The 15,113-nt window shown below is 67.6% G+C and overlaps 1 protein-coding gene across 2 annotated transcripts; it reads left to right on the forward strand.

The window, feature by feature from the left end:
* Positions 1 to 5,754: 5,754 nt before the first annotated feature.
* Positions 5,755 to 7,769, forward strand: HAND1 (heart and neural crest derivatives expressed 1; the record flags this gene model as incomplete). 2 transcript variants are annotated; one of them, XM_084241642.1, is made up of 2 exons in its annotated part: positions 5,755 to 6,294; positions 7,665 to 7,769. In XM_084241642.1, the coding sequence occupies 2 exons, from the start codon at positions 5,755 to 5,757 to the stop codon at positions 7,767 to 7,769; spliced, it is 645 nt and encodes a 214-aa protein (XP_084097768.1). The 2 variants fall into 2 exon arrangements, with proteins under 2 accessions (XP_084097768.1, XP_084097769.1); XM_084241643.1 differs by having other exon boundaries at positions 7,668 to 7,769.
* Between the last annotated feature and the right edge of the window lie 7,344 nt (positions 7,770 to 15,113).

Consider the following 15,113-nt stretch of genomic DNA (forward strand, 5'->3'; position numbering starts at 1 on the left):
AAACCCTCTCCCTGGAGAGGAGGCTTAGCGGGAAGCCTGGAGCAGCACCCCTGTCCTGGCGGGGAAGCTGCCAGAGAAAGGCGGGACGCTGGGAGGAGACCTGTGCTCCTTGGAGAGAAAGCCCCGGAGGGCGGCGCAGGCCCTGATCGCCCATCCCTGCCCCGCAACAGGGCAGCCTTGCAGTGAGCTGTCTTGGGGCCCCACCAGCGTTGGCCTTTCCCCAGGCCCCAGCAGGGGCTGCGGGGCAGCCTGATCGGGATGGTGGTGGAGGAGCCCGAGCTGTCCTCCCGCAGAATTTGGATTGGACAGGGACAGAAAAGCCCCCCGGGGCTTCCCCTGGTGGCGCAGCGGTTGAGGCTGGCCTGAGAAGCTGCCTGCAGCCTGTGCAGCGCCAGTTCGATCCCCTCTGCAGCGCCGGTTCGATCACTGGCCTCCGGAGAGGGTCCCACATGGCGCGCAGACCTCTCCTGCCGCCCGCTGCTCCCCTCAGCAGTGTCCTTCGGTCCTTCTGCCTGCTCTGCTCCCCGCTCTGGCTCTGGTGAATTCTCTCACCCTCCCACGCTTCTGACTGTACCCAGTGCTTGCATAAATAAATAAATCTTTTTTTTTTTTTAAATCTATGCTAAAAAAAAAAGTCCCCCAAACTTGGGGACCCACGGTCAGGTGGTGAAACTGGCCTTTGTGGCACTAGCGGGAGCGAGGCCTCTGGGCTTAAAGCCGCCCCTGCACCCTGAGCGTCTGCGGGACACCCGCTGAAGACAAGCGACCCCCAGCTGAGCTGGGGAGCAGCAGGAAGCTGACCAAGGCGCAGGAACGAACCGTCCGGACCATGCCCCAACAGGCCAGCCCGGCCCCCCCCCCCCCCCCCCCGTAACCCACCTCCCGAAACAGACTGTGGGCCTGACCAGAATGACCTCGCCCCAAGAGCAGCCAGGTGGGGGACCAACCTGAAGTAGCCCACCTGCCCTGACGGCAGCGGGGAGGGGCGGGAGGGCCGGGCGGGTCTCCGCAGGGGCTCTGAGAGGACCTGTGGGGGGGGGCTTGTTCCTGATGCCCCCCCACCCTCAGGAGCCGCTTCTGGGACCCCGCAGGGTGGGGGTGCCCAACGCTTTTTGATTTACGAGCCCCACGCCCCAAGCGATCCCATAAATTTGGGGACCGTTTTCACCAAAACTGTGAGTTACGATTTTTCAAATAAATACATTTTCCAATTAGTCGGGGTTGTGTTTAGGTTGAGCGCGTCCGCCGCAGACATCTTTCTTCGCGGAAAATACACAGAGGAGGAAGCAGAGCCGGGAGGAAACTCAGACGACATAAAAACTTGTGTAAACACGTTGTCATCCTCGGACTTCGGAAGAGAGGGGAACGGAGGGAGGAAAGTGTCTACTCCCCCTGGAGGGCTCGGGTCCCAGCCCAGGGGAAGACGAGGACAAGCTAATGTTCTTTTCCCAGACTGTGATTTACGTCCCGGCGAGAGGACGGGCAGGGGGAAGCTCACCCTGAGTAGGTTTTGTGATGCTGAGGCTCTGACAGACCTAGGAGTGGCCGGGGCTGCTTCTCCCCCGCCCCCCAACACACAAGCGCACCCTCTGGCCAAGTGTTTCTTTAGGAAAGTGCGTGGGGGCAGAGAAACCAAAACGGACTATTTTAGGCAGCAAAGGGGCTTCCACTTCCAGCCCGTTCTGGGGGGAGTGGGGGGGGCAAGCCACTGCAGAGCGGGCTTTGTTTGTTGACCTGTAAAATAAGGGGACCCCACCGGAATTCAGAGACCCCGCTGTGCCCAGGAGCACACGCACGATTCTGTGCATAACGCAGGGAGCACCTGAGCTGCAAGGCAGAGGAGGTCACAGTGGCCCAACCCTCCAGGGCCCGATCACCCCTCACGTAGGCACAGGGGGAGCTGAGGGGCCCCCAGGTGTCTGCATCGTGGGCTGTGCGCCCCCACGGAAGCCCTTCCCTCCCTGGGCCGGGCGCTATATACAAAAGTCGGTCCTACCAGGGCCTCTCCGGAGACTTGCTACTCCCCACACCCGCCAAGGGGAGAGCCCTCGGGCGCCGGCTCCAGGGGGAAACGCAGCCGCTCTAGGCTCTAGGCCTCCCCGGCCCCTGAGGTTCCCTGGCCTACGGGGAGCAGACTGGGTCCGACTGGAAAGCTCTCAAATCTGTAGATGCGGCGGAGAAATGTTTAGGGGATTCGGGCGCCGAAGCTGCGGGTAAATGGCCGGAGGGCTGATTTATGGCACGGTGCGGCGGGACGCGATTCTCCAAGACAGGAGAATATTTTACACCGCGCTAATATAAACAGGCGGCCGGCCGGGCCCTTTTTATGGAGTTCCTGTAATTACCCGGCCCTGACAGGCCCCTGATTTACTGCCCTATTTAGATAAGCGGTCGGTGCGGGGACTGCCGGTGGCGTCAAGGTCACGGGGCGCGGCGGGCGCAGGCTTGCGGTGGGCGCCCAGCGCGGCTCCGGCTCTGCAGCGGGGAGCAGAGGTGTGGGGCGAGGCAGCGCCGACCCGGCCCGTTAGGAAACTGCGGCTTCTGCGTTCAGGGATCCACTGCACAGACTAGGAGCTGAGCCCCCCAAACCTCGGGGGAAGGCTGGAACGCCCCCAAACCTCTCGGTTGGGAGGGAGATGGGGGTGGGTGGGTGTGCAAGTGAAATTCAGACCTTTGGCCGTATAGCCCCAGCTCAGGGGAGGGCCCCCCACCTCCCACATTAACACAGCGGGGGCTCTGTAGGGGAGCGGGGGCAAGAGGTCAGGAAAGGGAGGGGACAGGGCTGTCAGATGAGGGGAACCGAGTGGGAAAGGGGTTACCTGCTTCCTGTGCCACGCGACCCAGTAGTGTGAATGCTGCGACCCCGTTTCTTCCCCTGTGAAGCTCAGGCCCCTTATCTAGTGCTACTGGAACTGACCAGCTCTCCTGGGGTGTTTACTGCCCCCCCCCCCGTTTGCAGAGGAGGGGAAGACAGGAAGGCCCCGCGGATGGAGTGGCAGGGAGGGCTCAACCACGGTCCCCCAGGCTCCTTGCAGGTTCCTTTCACACAACTCCGGATCTTTGTGCCTCCCTCACCCCACTGGGGGCAGCGGAGAGGCTTGAAAGGCTCCCCAGACGCCTGCGGCACTCGCTGGCTGGCGAGCACTCCCTGCTGAGGGAAAGTGCCTGGAGCCAGAGCTGGTCCCTGTCTGAGGTGCAGGCTGGAGCCTCGAGTCCTCCCACCGGCCCCGGAGCCAGGTGCTGAGTGGGCCTTCCTTCTTGGGGCACAGCTGCTGGCCAGGGGCTGGCAGAGCCAGACCCAGGGACACCCTGGCTTCCCAGCCTAAAGCAACTGCATCTGGACTCCAGGGCCCCGCTCTGGTCAGCAGACCTGGTCCTCCTGTCCCTGCACTCCCAGGGCCCCCAGTCGGGCTAGAGTTAAAAGCATATTGGGGTCTCCCAGAAGATGGGTCCTGGAGCCTGGGCAGCCTCCCTGCCTTCAGTCCTGCTGCCCAGCCTGGAACCCCAAGGCTCCTAGGGCGCTCCCCATGCCGGAGGGGCTCTGCTCCCAGGGCGACTTCTAGCTCCCTGGAATGGGGGTGGGAACAGAACGTTCCTGAGGTCCGGGTGTCTGGGAGCACCCCCCTCTCCTTCAGTCCTTCAGTACCCCAGGGAGACTGCCTGGCCATGAGAGCCCCCCAGGGACCAGGACAGGCACCCAGGACTGACAATGCACTCCCCACCGTGAGCGGGTTCAGAGCTGGGAACGCATTTCGGGAACTGCGAGAAAACAGACTGGTCTGGTGGGCCATGAGGACCGTGTGGGCAGGAGCCGGCTCCGAGCTGGGGTGACGCGTGCCCCAGTGTCCCCAGTGCACGTGTCGCCTGGGGGCCGCACGTCTGTCCTGGTTGCTACGTGAACACACACTTTTGTGTGTGCTGTGCGTCCCCAGGAGCCCATGTGCACAGACAGGCCCGTGCGTGTGTGACACCACCGTGTGTATCTGTGAGTCCCGCCGCGGCCGGGGTGAAGATCTCCCCCGGCTGGACGAGGCTGGTGTGCGCGGAAGGCTGAGGCCCCAGGCCACAGAGTAATGAGCCCTTCTACCCGCACACCCTCTTTTAAGAGCGCCTGGGCCAGCCATGAGGCGCGAGACCCCGCGGAGCCGCAGCTGCACCGGCGCTGGCTCCCTCCCTGCGAGCCTCCGGCTCCCGACCCAACCCCAGCGCCGCTGGCGCCAGGCGCCCGGGAGAGCGGCGGCTCCCAGCTCGCCCCAGGCAGGCACAGGACCTCGTCCCTGCCTTACACCTCGGGCCGCCAGCCCACAGGGGACCGGCCTGGGGACCCCGAAGATCCCCTCACTCCCTCAGGACCCTCCTGGCGCGAACTCCCTCGCCCACCACCCCAGCAGGAGACGCGAGGAGAGCCCCGTGCCTCCCCAGCCCGGGTCTCCCCACCACGAGGGGAGCCACATCTGGCCGCACCTTCCCAGGGGTGCCAAGCACCCGCGTGGCAGAGGACGCTGTGGGCTGAATGGATGAAGGGGCTCCCTGCCCCCCCCCCCCCCCCCCCCGCCAAGAGCTGTCCTTTGCGTCACCCTCCCCTCCCTGAGCCAGGACACAGCACCAGGGAAGGGGGTGGACGGGATGCGGGGCCAGATGTGCGGGCCTCTGCGTGGAAGCTGCCACCCCGAGGCATCTGAGTTCGGCCAGAGGAGCCGCCGGCAGGCCGGGTATCCCGCTCTCGCCAGCCAGGGGGCCTGCGGCGAGGCCCACAGCCGCCACCCCACAGCCGCCGCCACCCCACAGCGGCCCGGCACCCCCTGGGGTGGAGAGAGTCTCCTCTGGGTGTTTTCGGCCAAACGCTGGTTCCCCGGGGAGGGGAGCTTTGGTGCTGGGGTCTTCAGAGAATCGAATATTCGCCAGGGCGATGACCCAGGCCCCTTGCGGGAGGGAGAAGCGCCTCGCAGGCCCCAGGGGCAGCTGCAACCAGGGAAGGCCCGTGGGCTGGCGGCGGCATCCCTCCACCCTCCCACACAGGACAGGCCATGCGACAGAGCGCGCCTGCCACTCCCAGGCAGTGGGCGCTGGACATCTCGGGGCTCCCGAGGACCGAGGACTGGGCGTCGGAGGGTGTTGGGGGGCCCTGACAGCCCTGGGGCAGCCCAGCAGCGCCCTGGAATCTGGCCGGGGCGGGGGCAGAGGTGCGGTTCTGCGACAGGAGGCCCGGAAAGTCCCATTTTTAACTCCGGAGAGTCTAGAAACAGGAACCCGCTTCCCCGCGCCTCGGTTTCCCCATCTGTAAAGTCAAGGGGGGCTCTAGGGAAAGGCCGTCTTTTCCCTCCACTGCAGATTCCTTCCTTGAGCGGAGGGGATGGGCGGCGGCCTTGGGGGGCCCTACGCCCCACTAGGGCCCCGCCTGCCGGGAACGGGAGGGGCGGGGGCGAGGGGCGGGGGCGGCCTCCTGTCCCCGCGGGCGGCCTGCAGGGGAGCGGCCGACTGAGCTTCAAATCTGGGACGGCCCCCCCTCCCGCCCCCCGCCATTGGCTCCGGAGGGAGGCTGACATCAAAGCCCGTCCTTATATAGGCCGGGCCGCAGGGGAGGCCGCACAAGGGTTAAACGGGTCTCCGCGGAGTCCTGCCCGCGCCGCGCGCCCACCCTCGCCTCGCGGCCCTCGGAGCCGGGCGGCAGCGCCCGAGCCCGCGGTGGCCCCGGTGGCCGGGGCGCATGGGGCGGCGCTAGTCGGGCTGCGGCGCAGGCCGGGCCGCGCCAACATGAACCTCGTGGGCGGCTACGCGCACCACCACCACCACCACCACCCCGCGCACCCCGCGCACCCCGCGCACCCCGCGCTGCACGAGCCCTTCCTCTTCGGCCCGGCCGCGCGCTGCCACCCGGAGCGGCCCTACTTCCAGAGCTGGCTGCTGGGCCCCGCCGACGCGGCCCCGGACTTCCCGGCCGGCGGGCCGCCCCCCGCCGCCGCCTACGGCCCCGACGCGCGGCCCGGCCAGAGCCCGGGGCGGCTGGAGGCCCTGGGGGGGCGGCTGGGCCGGCGGAAGGGCTCGGGGCCCAAGAAGGAGCGGAGGCGCACGGAGAGCATCAACAGCGCGTTCGCCGAGCTGCGCGAGTGCATCCCCAACGTGCCGGCCGACACCAAGCTCTCCAAGATCAAGACGCTGCGCCTGGCCACCAGCTACATCGCCTACCTGATGGACGTGCTGGCCAAGGACGCGCAGGCCGGCGACCCCGAGGCGTTCAAGGCCGAGCTCAAGAAGGCGGATGGCGGCCGCGAGAGCAAGCGGAAAAGGGAGCTGGTGAGTGCGGGGCCGCTGCGCCCCAGTCCGGGGCGTGGGCTCCGAGGTTGGGGCGCGGGGCGCAGGGGGGCAGGCGCGGGCTGTGAGCCGGCTGCCAGGCTGCGAGGAGGGACTGTGCCTGGAGGAGGCGCGGCCCTGCCGAATTCGTTTTGACTGCGGGGAGTGCTCGGGTGCTCGGGTGCTCGGAAGCCCAGGGGGGACGCATCGTCCTGTTTGCAGAGAGAGCCGCGGGGTCCTCCTAAAGAACCACTGGAAACGTCAGACTCGAAAACAGACGTTTCCAATTTCCAGGGTCCCGGCCCCTCCTGGAAGCCAGGGCCAGGACGCCTGGTGCCGCCGCACCGGCAGGCCATGGTCAGTTTCCAAGGCCTCCTGGGAGAGGCGGGTCTATTCCCATCCCTGTGCAGGAGGGAAACCGAGGCACAGACCAAGGCAGTCCGAGGCGGGGCGGGTGGCGCAGCAGTCCTTCCCTTCCAGCTCACAGCAGCCCCGCCGCCCTCGGGATCCGGGTGACCTTGACGGCTGTGTCTCAGCTGCCACCCGCTGCGCTGTGCAGATCAGTTCCTGCACCTTTTTCTCTGTCCTCTCCGGGGAGGGCGACCCTTTCTGGCGCTGGGTCCCAGCAGGCCAGAGATCCCAGACCTCCAGGCATGAGTTCCAGGCTGAGCAGCCAGTTCTTTGGACTGGGCGCTCAGACCCACCCCGCGTGGGAGCCACTGCCCAGCCCTGCCAGGTCTACCTGCCCTGCAGCGGATTCTGGCAGAGTAGCGGGCGCTCGCTGAGGAGGCTGGGAAGAGATAGGCATCTGTCCAAAAGATGCAGGCGCTGGCGGCGCCTGGGGCAGTAGTAATTGGGCTGTGCCATCCCCTGCACGTCGCCACCTCCTCCGAGAAGGGCTGGTTCCAGTGGAGAAAGCGGTGGGGGAAGCAGGCCAGGCGGGCGCCCCTCTCCTGCGGGGCCCCTGAAGCTCCCAGCTCCTGCTCTAGGGACCCCGGCACAGATGCCGGGCTGGACTGGAGAGCTGGTGGGGTGGGGGGCAGGTCCGCAGGAATGAGAAGGCTCACCCCCATTCCGACCTCTGCGGCCTCCCTTCAGGGTCACAAAGCCGCAAAGCCACACCCGGGCGCGGCGGTTTCGCCAGGCAGAGCCCCCTCGCCGCCCAGCCTGCAGCTGCACCAGCGTCCGCCCTGCCAGGCGACTGCGGCAAAACCACACATTTATGAGCCCGTTTGCTTATTTCACAAGCAGCAATCCCTCGCTCACCTCCAGGCTCCCCGTCACCGCGCCCCCCACCGCCCCACCCCCGCCGCCCGGAGCAGAAAACTCTAAATCTGACTCTCTTCTCTCCCGCGCGTCCTGTCCCCCGGCAGCAGCAGCACGAAGGCTTCCCTCCTGCCCTGGGCCCGGGCGAGAAGAGGATTAAGGGGCGCACAGGCTGGCCGCAGCAAGTCTGGGCGCTGGAGTTAAACCAGTGAGCGGCGGCCCGCAGGACCTGCCCGGCCGCGACCTGGAGTCCGGGGAGGAGAGGAGGCGGCGGGGCGCGGCCGCCTGGGGCCGGCGTGGCGGGAGGGCCTGGGCAGGCCGCGGCCGCAGAGACAGCCTTGGATCACACGTGCAATGTCCCTTGAGATTTTTTAAAAACCTTATGAGAAAGAGAAATATATATGTACCCACCCGCGCCCCCGCCCAGGGCAGTTCTTGGGGGCCCCACGAGGGAGGCCAGGCGGCCCGGCCCGCGCCCGCTCCCTGCACCCTTCCCACCCCTGTGGGGCGAACTGCCCGCGCCCGCGCCCGTCTGACTGCTACGGGGCTCTTTCTCTGCAGCTCCCCCACCTCCTCGCCCCCCACCCCCAGCCCGCGCTGCCGCCCCGGAGGCCGGGCCAGGGGCCCTTGGGGCCGGGCAGAGTGAGCCAGGCCCGGGGAGCAGGCGCCGCCGCTGCTCGCGCTTCAGCGGTGCTGGCGACTTTATTTTATTTTATTTTATTGTTTGTTGCTGCACTTCCTACTTCGTTTCAAGGGAAACTCCTCTCTTTTCTGTTTTCTTCCTTCCTTTGTAAAGAAAAACTTCCTTCTGTGGGAAAGTTTTTATGTATTTAAACTACCTAGTGTGCCTGCTGCGCCAGGTGCCGCCGCGTCCCCTCCCGGCTCTACCTCAGTCTCCAGGCCCTCGCCCCTGCCCCGCCCGGCCTTGTCTGTGCTCTTGACTAATAAAGCGTTTTCTGGGATCAGAGGCGCCTGTGTTCTGTCTTGGGGGCGCCCCTGGGCTCCGACCTTCGTTTCTGCGGAGTGAAGCCCCCGCTCCTGCCTGGCTCTTGCTCAGAGCCGCCGCCAGCGGCGAATCAGGTCGAGGTAAGAGGGCAGAGGCCGGGTCAGTCCCGGGGTGCAGCGCCCCGGGAGGCAGAGGTGGGGCCGGGCAGGCGGGAGGGAGCCCCGGAGGCCGCTCTGCTGGGGGCGTCGGCCTCCGCTCTGCCTCCAGGCTGGCGGCGGGCGGTGCGCGCTGGGGGTCTGTCCGCGGTGACCTGGGCTCTAGGGGAGGCGCCGGCACCAGCCAGCACCCCGAGGGCGGGGAGTGGGGTGCAGTGGGGCAGTGAACGTGCAATTCTGGACGCAAAGGGAGGGAGGGAGGGGGTAGGGGCGACAGGCGCCGCCGGGAGCGCGGGCCGGAGGCGGCGAGGGCCGTGCGCCCAGCCTGCCCGCGAGTTCGGTCCCCGCCGGGCTCGGAGCGCTCGCGCGCTGGGGGCACCCGCGGGCCTGGGGCTGCCCCGGCGCTCGGCGGACGCTCGGGGCGCGCGGGGACCTGAGCGCGGGGCTGGGCTCCGCGGCCCGAGGGGGCTCCACGCCGCGCCCGAGCGAGCGCCCCGACGGCTCGCCCCCGCCCCGCGCCCCGGGGCGCGCCCTGGCCGGGCGGGGCGGGCGGGGCGGGCGCTTTGTGGCGGCGCAGCCGGAGCCCGAGGCCCGCGCGGGGCGGGGAAGGCGGCCCGGAGCTGCCGAGGGGCCCGGCGGGGCCCGACGCCTCGCGCCGACGGGGTGAATACGGGGCCCCATTAGTCTCGGCTGTAAACACCGGGGCAGGAGCCGAGCGGCCGCTCGGGCCTTTCCGGACGCGAAGGAGTTAATAAAAGGTGTTTTACGGGCGGGGGGCGGCGGGGAGGTGTGAGCCCCTCCGCTCGCCCGCCGCCCCCGCCCGCGCGGGATCAAACGCGCCGGCGCTTTAACGAGCGCAGCGCCTCGCGGTAATGAGCGCCCGCCCGCCCCGCGGAGGAGCCGGCAGGAAAATCGGGGTCTCTCTCCCCCTTCCTGTTCTTCCCCGGGCCCGGGAAGCCCCTTAGCCGTCCCGGCTCGCGCGGGGCGCGGGGGGCGCGCGCGGGAGGCGCCCCAGGGCGGACGCGGGTCCCTGGGACTCGAACTCGGACTCCGGGGTGCGGACCCTCCCGGGGCTGCTCGCCCGGGGCTATTTTTAGCGGCCAAGTATCCCCGGCACGGAGGGAATGCGCACCCCGCCTGCGCCTCGGCGCGGGGTGCCCTGGGCGGCCCCCCTGGCCAGCTGGGCCCCAAGCCCTCCCTGGGAACACGGGGATGGGGCCCTGCCACGTGCGTCCGGACCTCGCAGCCGCCGGAGGAGCCGGGCCGGCTGGACCCGAGGAGGGGTCGGTGGGGTCCGCAGGCTCGCCCGCCCAGGCCTTCCCGGGGATCCCCGTGTCCTGGCCATCTCCAGCCCCACCTCACTCGCCAGCCGGGGCCCAGGCCCCTGGAGGAGCGGCTGCTCCAGACTGAGCAGTCTGCGGGGCTCCCCTCTGCTCCCCTCTGCTCCCCGACGCCCGGGCCTCTGCCCTAAAAATACCCTCGGAGCCGGCGGGGCGGGTTCTTCCCGCGCCGGCAGACACGGTTACTCTCATTTTTAAGTGAAGGGCATCGCCCTCCCTGCAGCCCGGGGACGCGGGAAGGAAGAATCAAGAGCGTGAAAGTAAACCCGGGAGTTTATCCATCGTAGGGAGATCCCGGGGCGTCGCGCCCCAGGCCGGTGTGAGGGCCGAGCTGTCCTGAGCGCCCTGACCAGGCCGCCCCGGGCTGGGGGCTGCGCCAGGGAGGGCTCAGCGCGGGCAGCACCGGCGCTGCTGCTTGGAGAAACCCTCAGCCCCCAGGAAAACAGGGCGATGGAGCTGGAGGTCGTGCGTGAAGCCTCAGTGGGCGGGTCGGGTCCCGCCTGGGTCACCAAGGCTTTGCACGGCTTGTGCAGGAAGTAGAGCCCCGGGCGGGGCACACCGGGGAGTCCCCACCTCTGCCGGGCGCGGGGCTGAGAAAGCTTCGGCTTCTCCTGCTTAGCTCTGTTTTTCTGTGTTTTCCAATGATGAATCAGTCTTACATTTGTATAAAAATGAAGCTGTGATGCCCCCCGCGCGGGGTGCAGGCTCGCTGTCTGGTTTACTGGGCAGAGTGGACTGAACCCCACTGCTAGGCCCGTGGGCAGGATGGGGCTGGCACGGGGGTGGGGTCAAGGGGGTCCTGGAAGCCCCACTGTCTCCGCACAGCCTAGAGGATGCCCAGAGGTGGACCCCAGGCTGAGCCGGGAGGTGAAGGGCGTGCTTCAAGGGCAAGCTGTCCGGGCGGCCAGGTCTGGCTGCGGGCTCAAGGCAGTGACCCCGGGGCTGCTTCCCCGCCCGAGGCCCGGAGTCAGGGAGAGGCGGAAAGAAGGGGCTAGGGAAGGGGCCCGGGGCCGGCTCAGCTGGGACCTTCTTCCATGCTCTGGGCTCCGTGGATCCAGCCATTCCTGGAGCCACATTCCTGACTGTGACGGGGGCTCGGGGACCCCCCCCCTTTCTGTGGGTGACCCCTGAGCCTGCCAGGCCTCAGCAGCCCCTGGTACTTTCGCTTCTAGAAGCACGTTTTTCTCTCTAGCAACCAGGGCAGGAGCTGAGGCAGGAAGTGATGGTTCCGCCAAGGGAGAAGGGAAGACGCAGGGAGGGGTGAGCAGCCCAGGCCGCAGCGGGTGCCGGGCCTTCAGCGCCCCTCGGAGAGCGCCCCTCCCCAGCCGCGGTCTTGCCCGATATCCTCATGGCAGAGCTGAAACCCAGAAGTCAGCCAGTCCCATTTCTAAATGAGTCACTTTGGTAAGAAAAAAATACGCAGGTTTGAAATATGCAGCCTCCCGATTGAAACCTATTTTGTTTGAAGAAAAAAAACCTTTTTTTTTCAGCCAAGAGTTTTTACAGCTGAGCTCTCCCAAACTCATAAAGACCAAGGCGTATACGGGAACCAGGGAGACTCTTAACCACGGTGCGCAGCGCCTGCTGCAAGCAGACGTCGGCCTGACGTGCGGCTCCTACAGATGTTAGCCAAGCAAACAGGAACAGGCACAGTCCGCACGGAAGGCGCAGGGAGGGCATCGCGCCCAAATCCAGTGTGACCACGGAGCTGTCCTGAGCACCCATGACATGGGCCGCGAAGACCATCCTGCGGCCACGCCTTTCCCTCGTTTTACTAAAGGGGAAACTGAGGCCCGCAGAGGGAGGGGCTGGCCCAAGGCGGGGAGCTGCCTTCCTCCTCTTCCTTTGTCTCCTTCTGGTGCCATTGTGGAGGCTGCAGGGAGGGGCCTGGGCAGCTGCTGCCCCTCCCTGAGGCCTGGCTCCTCCTCTGCGACCCAGGCCTGCCCCTGAGTCCAGCAGGCCCTGCGAGGTAGAGGTAGGCACTGAGCCCTGAGAGCTACGCTCACTATTTCGCCTCACTCCGGCTTTGGCAGGCAGGGGCACCGGGTGGGGTACCGGGTGGGCTGGCTTGCCGAGTTTAGAAGACGGGGCGTATTCCTGACAGGCGTGGAGGCCGCTGGGACTGGCCGAAGGGCACCCAGCCAGAGCGCCGGCTCCGCCCAGGCCTAAACATCGAGGGAAACTGAGGACAGGCAGGTTGCCGAGGTGGAATTTCTGAAACCATGGGGGCAGCACTTCCAGAAAGAAGTGCCCCGCCAGCTGCAAAGCCAGCCGGGCGCAAGGAAAGTCCCCAGAAGCCACATTCAAAAAGACAGAGCAAAGAGAATGAATTGGAGGCGTGTAATGAACTCAGGACATCCGAAGCTCAGTTTCCACCTGGAGTCAAGGTCAACGCTGTGAAGGGGATAGTTTACATGCCGCTCTCCATGCCAGGCCTTGGAGGCTGGGGTGTCCCATGGGTCAGCCCCCCCGTCAGGGCCCATGTCACGCGTTCAGTGGCGTGCGTGGCCACTGGACACCCGGCCAGACGGTGCAGGTCGAGACCCAAGTGACAGGAACACTAACACTTCCTGCGCACCCGGCTGCTGCCGCCATCCCCTGGAGGGACACCCCTGGAGGGTGCGTGGCGCCCCCCCTCTCCCAGCCAGGGAACCCCACGCAGCTGAGTCCTGCCGACCCCAGAGCAGCCGCGCTGCGGGCCTGTGCCCTGTGCCGGGGGCTCTGGCCTTGTGTCTCTCCAGGCGGGCAGAGCGCGGGCTCTGGAGGGCCTCAGGACGGTCGTGCTCCGCCCGGCCCGGTCCCCACCGCCTTCCCCCCTGCAGAGGCGTCAGGCGGAGTGTTTGGCAACAGAGAACAGAGCGCGAGAGGCTGGCCAAGGTCACCAGGGAGGTCCGGACGGCCAGACTGGACTCGCAGCCGGGCGAGCTGGTGGGCTGAGCCGTGTGGCGGGGGCAGTTCCTGAACCTCTGAACCCCAGAGGCGTGTTCTGTGAAGGGGGAGCCTCAAGTCAAGGGCAGGGACAACTGGGAGCCGCAGCCCTTTCTCTGCTGTGCGCGGGGCGCTGGCCGCAGGGCTCCCCAGACCCCAGGCCTGGCTCTTGGCTTGGGGTGGCGGGCTGGCACACAAGGGTGGGGGTGGCCGGTGCTCCCGGAGCTGGTCCAGCCTGTGGTGTGACCTTGGAGCCTCCTTGCCCCGCTCGGCCTGTGTCACCTGTGACACGAGGGGGTGGGCGAGAGCCCGAGTCCCTCCCTGCTCGGATAGTGCGGGACGTCCAGGAGGGCCGGACCCCAGCCTGGCCCTGGCCTCCGGGGGACAGAGCCTCCCCTCCCCTGTGGCCTGGGGCCGCCAGCTGGGGGAGGGCGCCACCTGGTGGCAACGCTCCCTCCTCGCACCCAGCAGACCCGGAGCCCCACGGACCCTTTTCTACCATCCCCGGCAGTTCCTGGAGAGGCCCCCCAAGTTTCATCGGCCCCATCAAATCCCGCAGGTGACCTGCCGCCGCCGCCTCCGCCCGCTGCAGCTCCAGCCCGCCCCGGGCGCTCCGGGCCGGCTAGGGCGGGGGACGCCTCCCGACTCCACTGGGCCCGTGCGGTCCCCGGCCAGAGTCGGGGCGCCGTCCGGGAAGCGAGTCCAGTTGGTCAGGACAAGGTGGCCTCGTGGCCGCGGTGCTTGAGGCCTGGCAGAAGCCCGGGATTCCTGGACAGCCGAGCCTGGGACCTGCCCGGGCGGGCGCCAGCTCCCGTGTCTGGGTCCAGGCCCTCACCCGCCGGCTGTGACCCGGAGCAGACGGCCCCACCGCGGCCCCCACCGCGGCCCGACACCGCAGGGACCCCGCGGGCCTCGCTCTGCCGCCACCAAGCTGCTGTTGCTGCGGCCGTGGCGGGAGGAGCGGGTCAGGGAAGCGGGCTCCGCACCGGGACCGCGTGGCGGCTCCTCCTGGGCACAGCCACGAGCCCAGCGCTTCCTCCCATGGTGCGTCGGGGCTGCCTGTGGGGACAAAGGGCTCTTCAAGCCTCAGGGTGTGGGGTCGGGTGACAAGGGGAGCTCGGGGTGCTCGGGGTGCTCGGGTGCACACGAAGCCATGGGAATGGAAACTGCGCTTCCCTTCGCTTTGAGGAAATGAGCACCATCCTCTGGACGGTGGTTCCCGCCGGCAACAGCCCCTCACACGTTCCCTGGGCTCCCAGAGAGGGCCCAGACTCCCCACCCCGGCCCCAAGGCCCCCCGAAACATGGCCTCCGTGTCTGAGGGTGGGCGGGGCTGCATGGACCTGGGGGTGGGCAGGGCTGCGTGGGTCCTCACCTGGCATTTCTGGCTCAGAAGGTGGAGCCAGCACCACCACCACCACCCCCCCCTCCCTGGGGACCGCCCACCACGTCCCCCTCTCTGTGGCGAGGCTGCGGCGCCAACAGGGACTGGGAAAAGGGCCTACGGCTGGGTTGGCTGGGCGAGGGGCTTCGCTCCAGAGGCCTCACAGGCCTGAGTTTCATTTCCCACGTGTGGTCTCGTTAGGTTCCTTGGGGCTCCGAGGCTGGCTGTCTGGTCGGAGGTTGTGTGTCGGGGGGTCCTGCAGGCCACACAGCAGGTGGCCCCAAGTGGGGGGCAGGACAGCTCAAGCTCCAAGCCTGCCCTCTGTGCAGCTGGTGTGCCGAGGGGGCCTGGGGGGTGCGCGGGGCCGGGGCCGGGTCGGGAGGGACAGTCAAAGAGAACAGCAGCACGTCCTTACTCATCAGACTATTTATTGAGAGCAGGAGGCCCCCTGCGACACTGCCACACGGATGTCACACCGCGGAGACCCCAGAGCCAGCCAGAGCCGTCAGCAGGAAGAGCCGCAGGTTACAGGATGGGCACACACGCCCCCACCTGGGCAGGCAAGCACTGCCAGGCCTGGGATGGAAGGGCACTTGCTTTTCAGTAAGGCAGTTAGGACATGAAGAACACCCCCGGCCCCTGATGGCCCAGTGGACAGTGAAAGGCCCTGTCGCTGGACAAGATGGTTCTCCAAGTGACAGCAGCCGAGGGGCTTGGAGAGTGAGATGCAGGCCGAGGGGTCACCAGCTGGAGGCAGCGCTACCCTAAGCACAAGCCTTACCCTCGGCACCCAGCCTGACACAG

This window comes from Talpa europaea, assembly GCF_964194135.1.
Source record: "Talpa europaea genome assembly, chromosome: 9".
Lineage (NCBI taxonomy): Eukaryota > Metazoa > Chordata > Mammalia > Eulipotyphla > Talpidae > Talpa > Talpa europaea.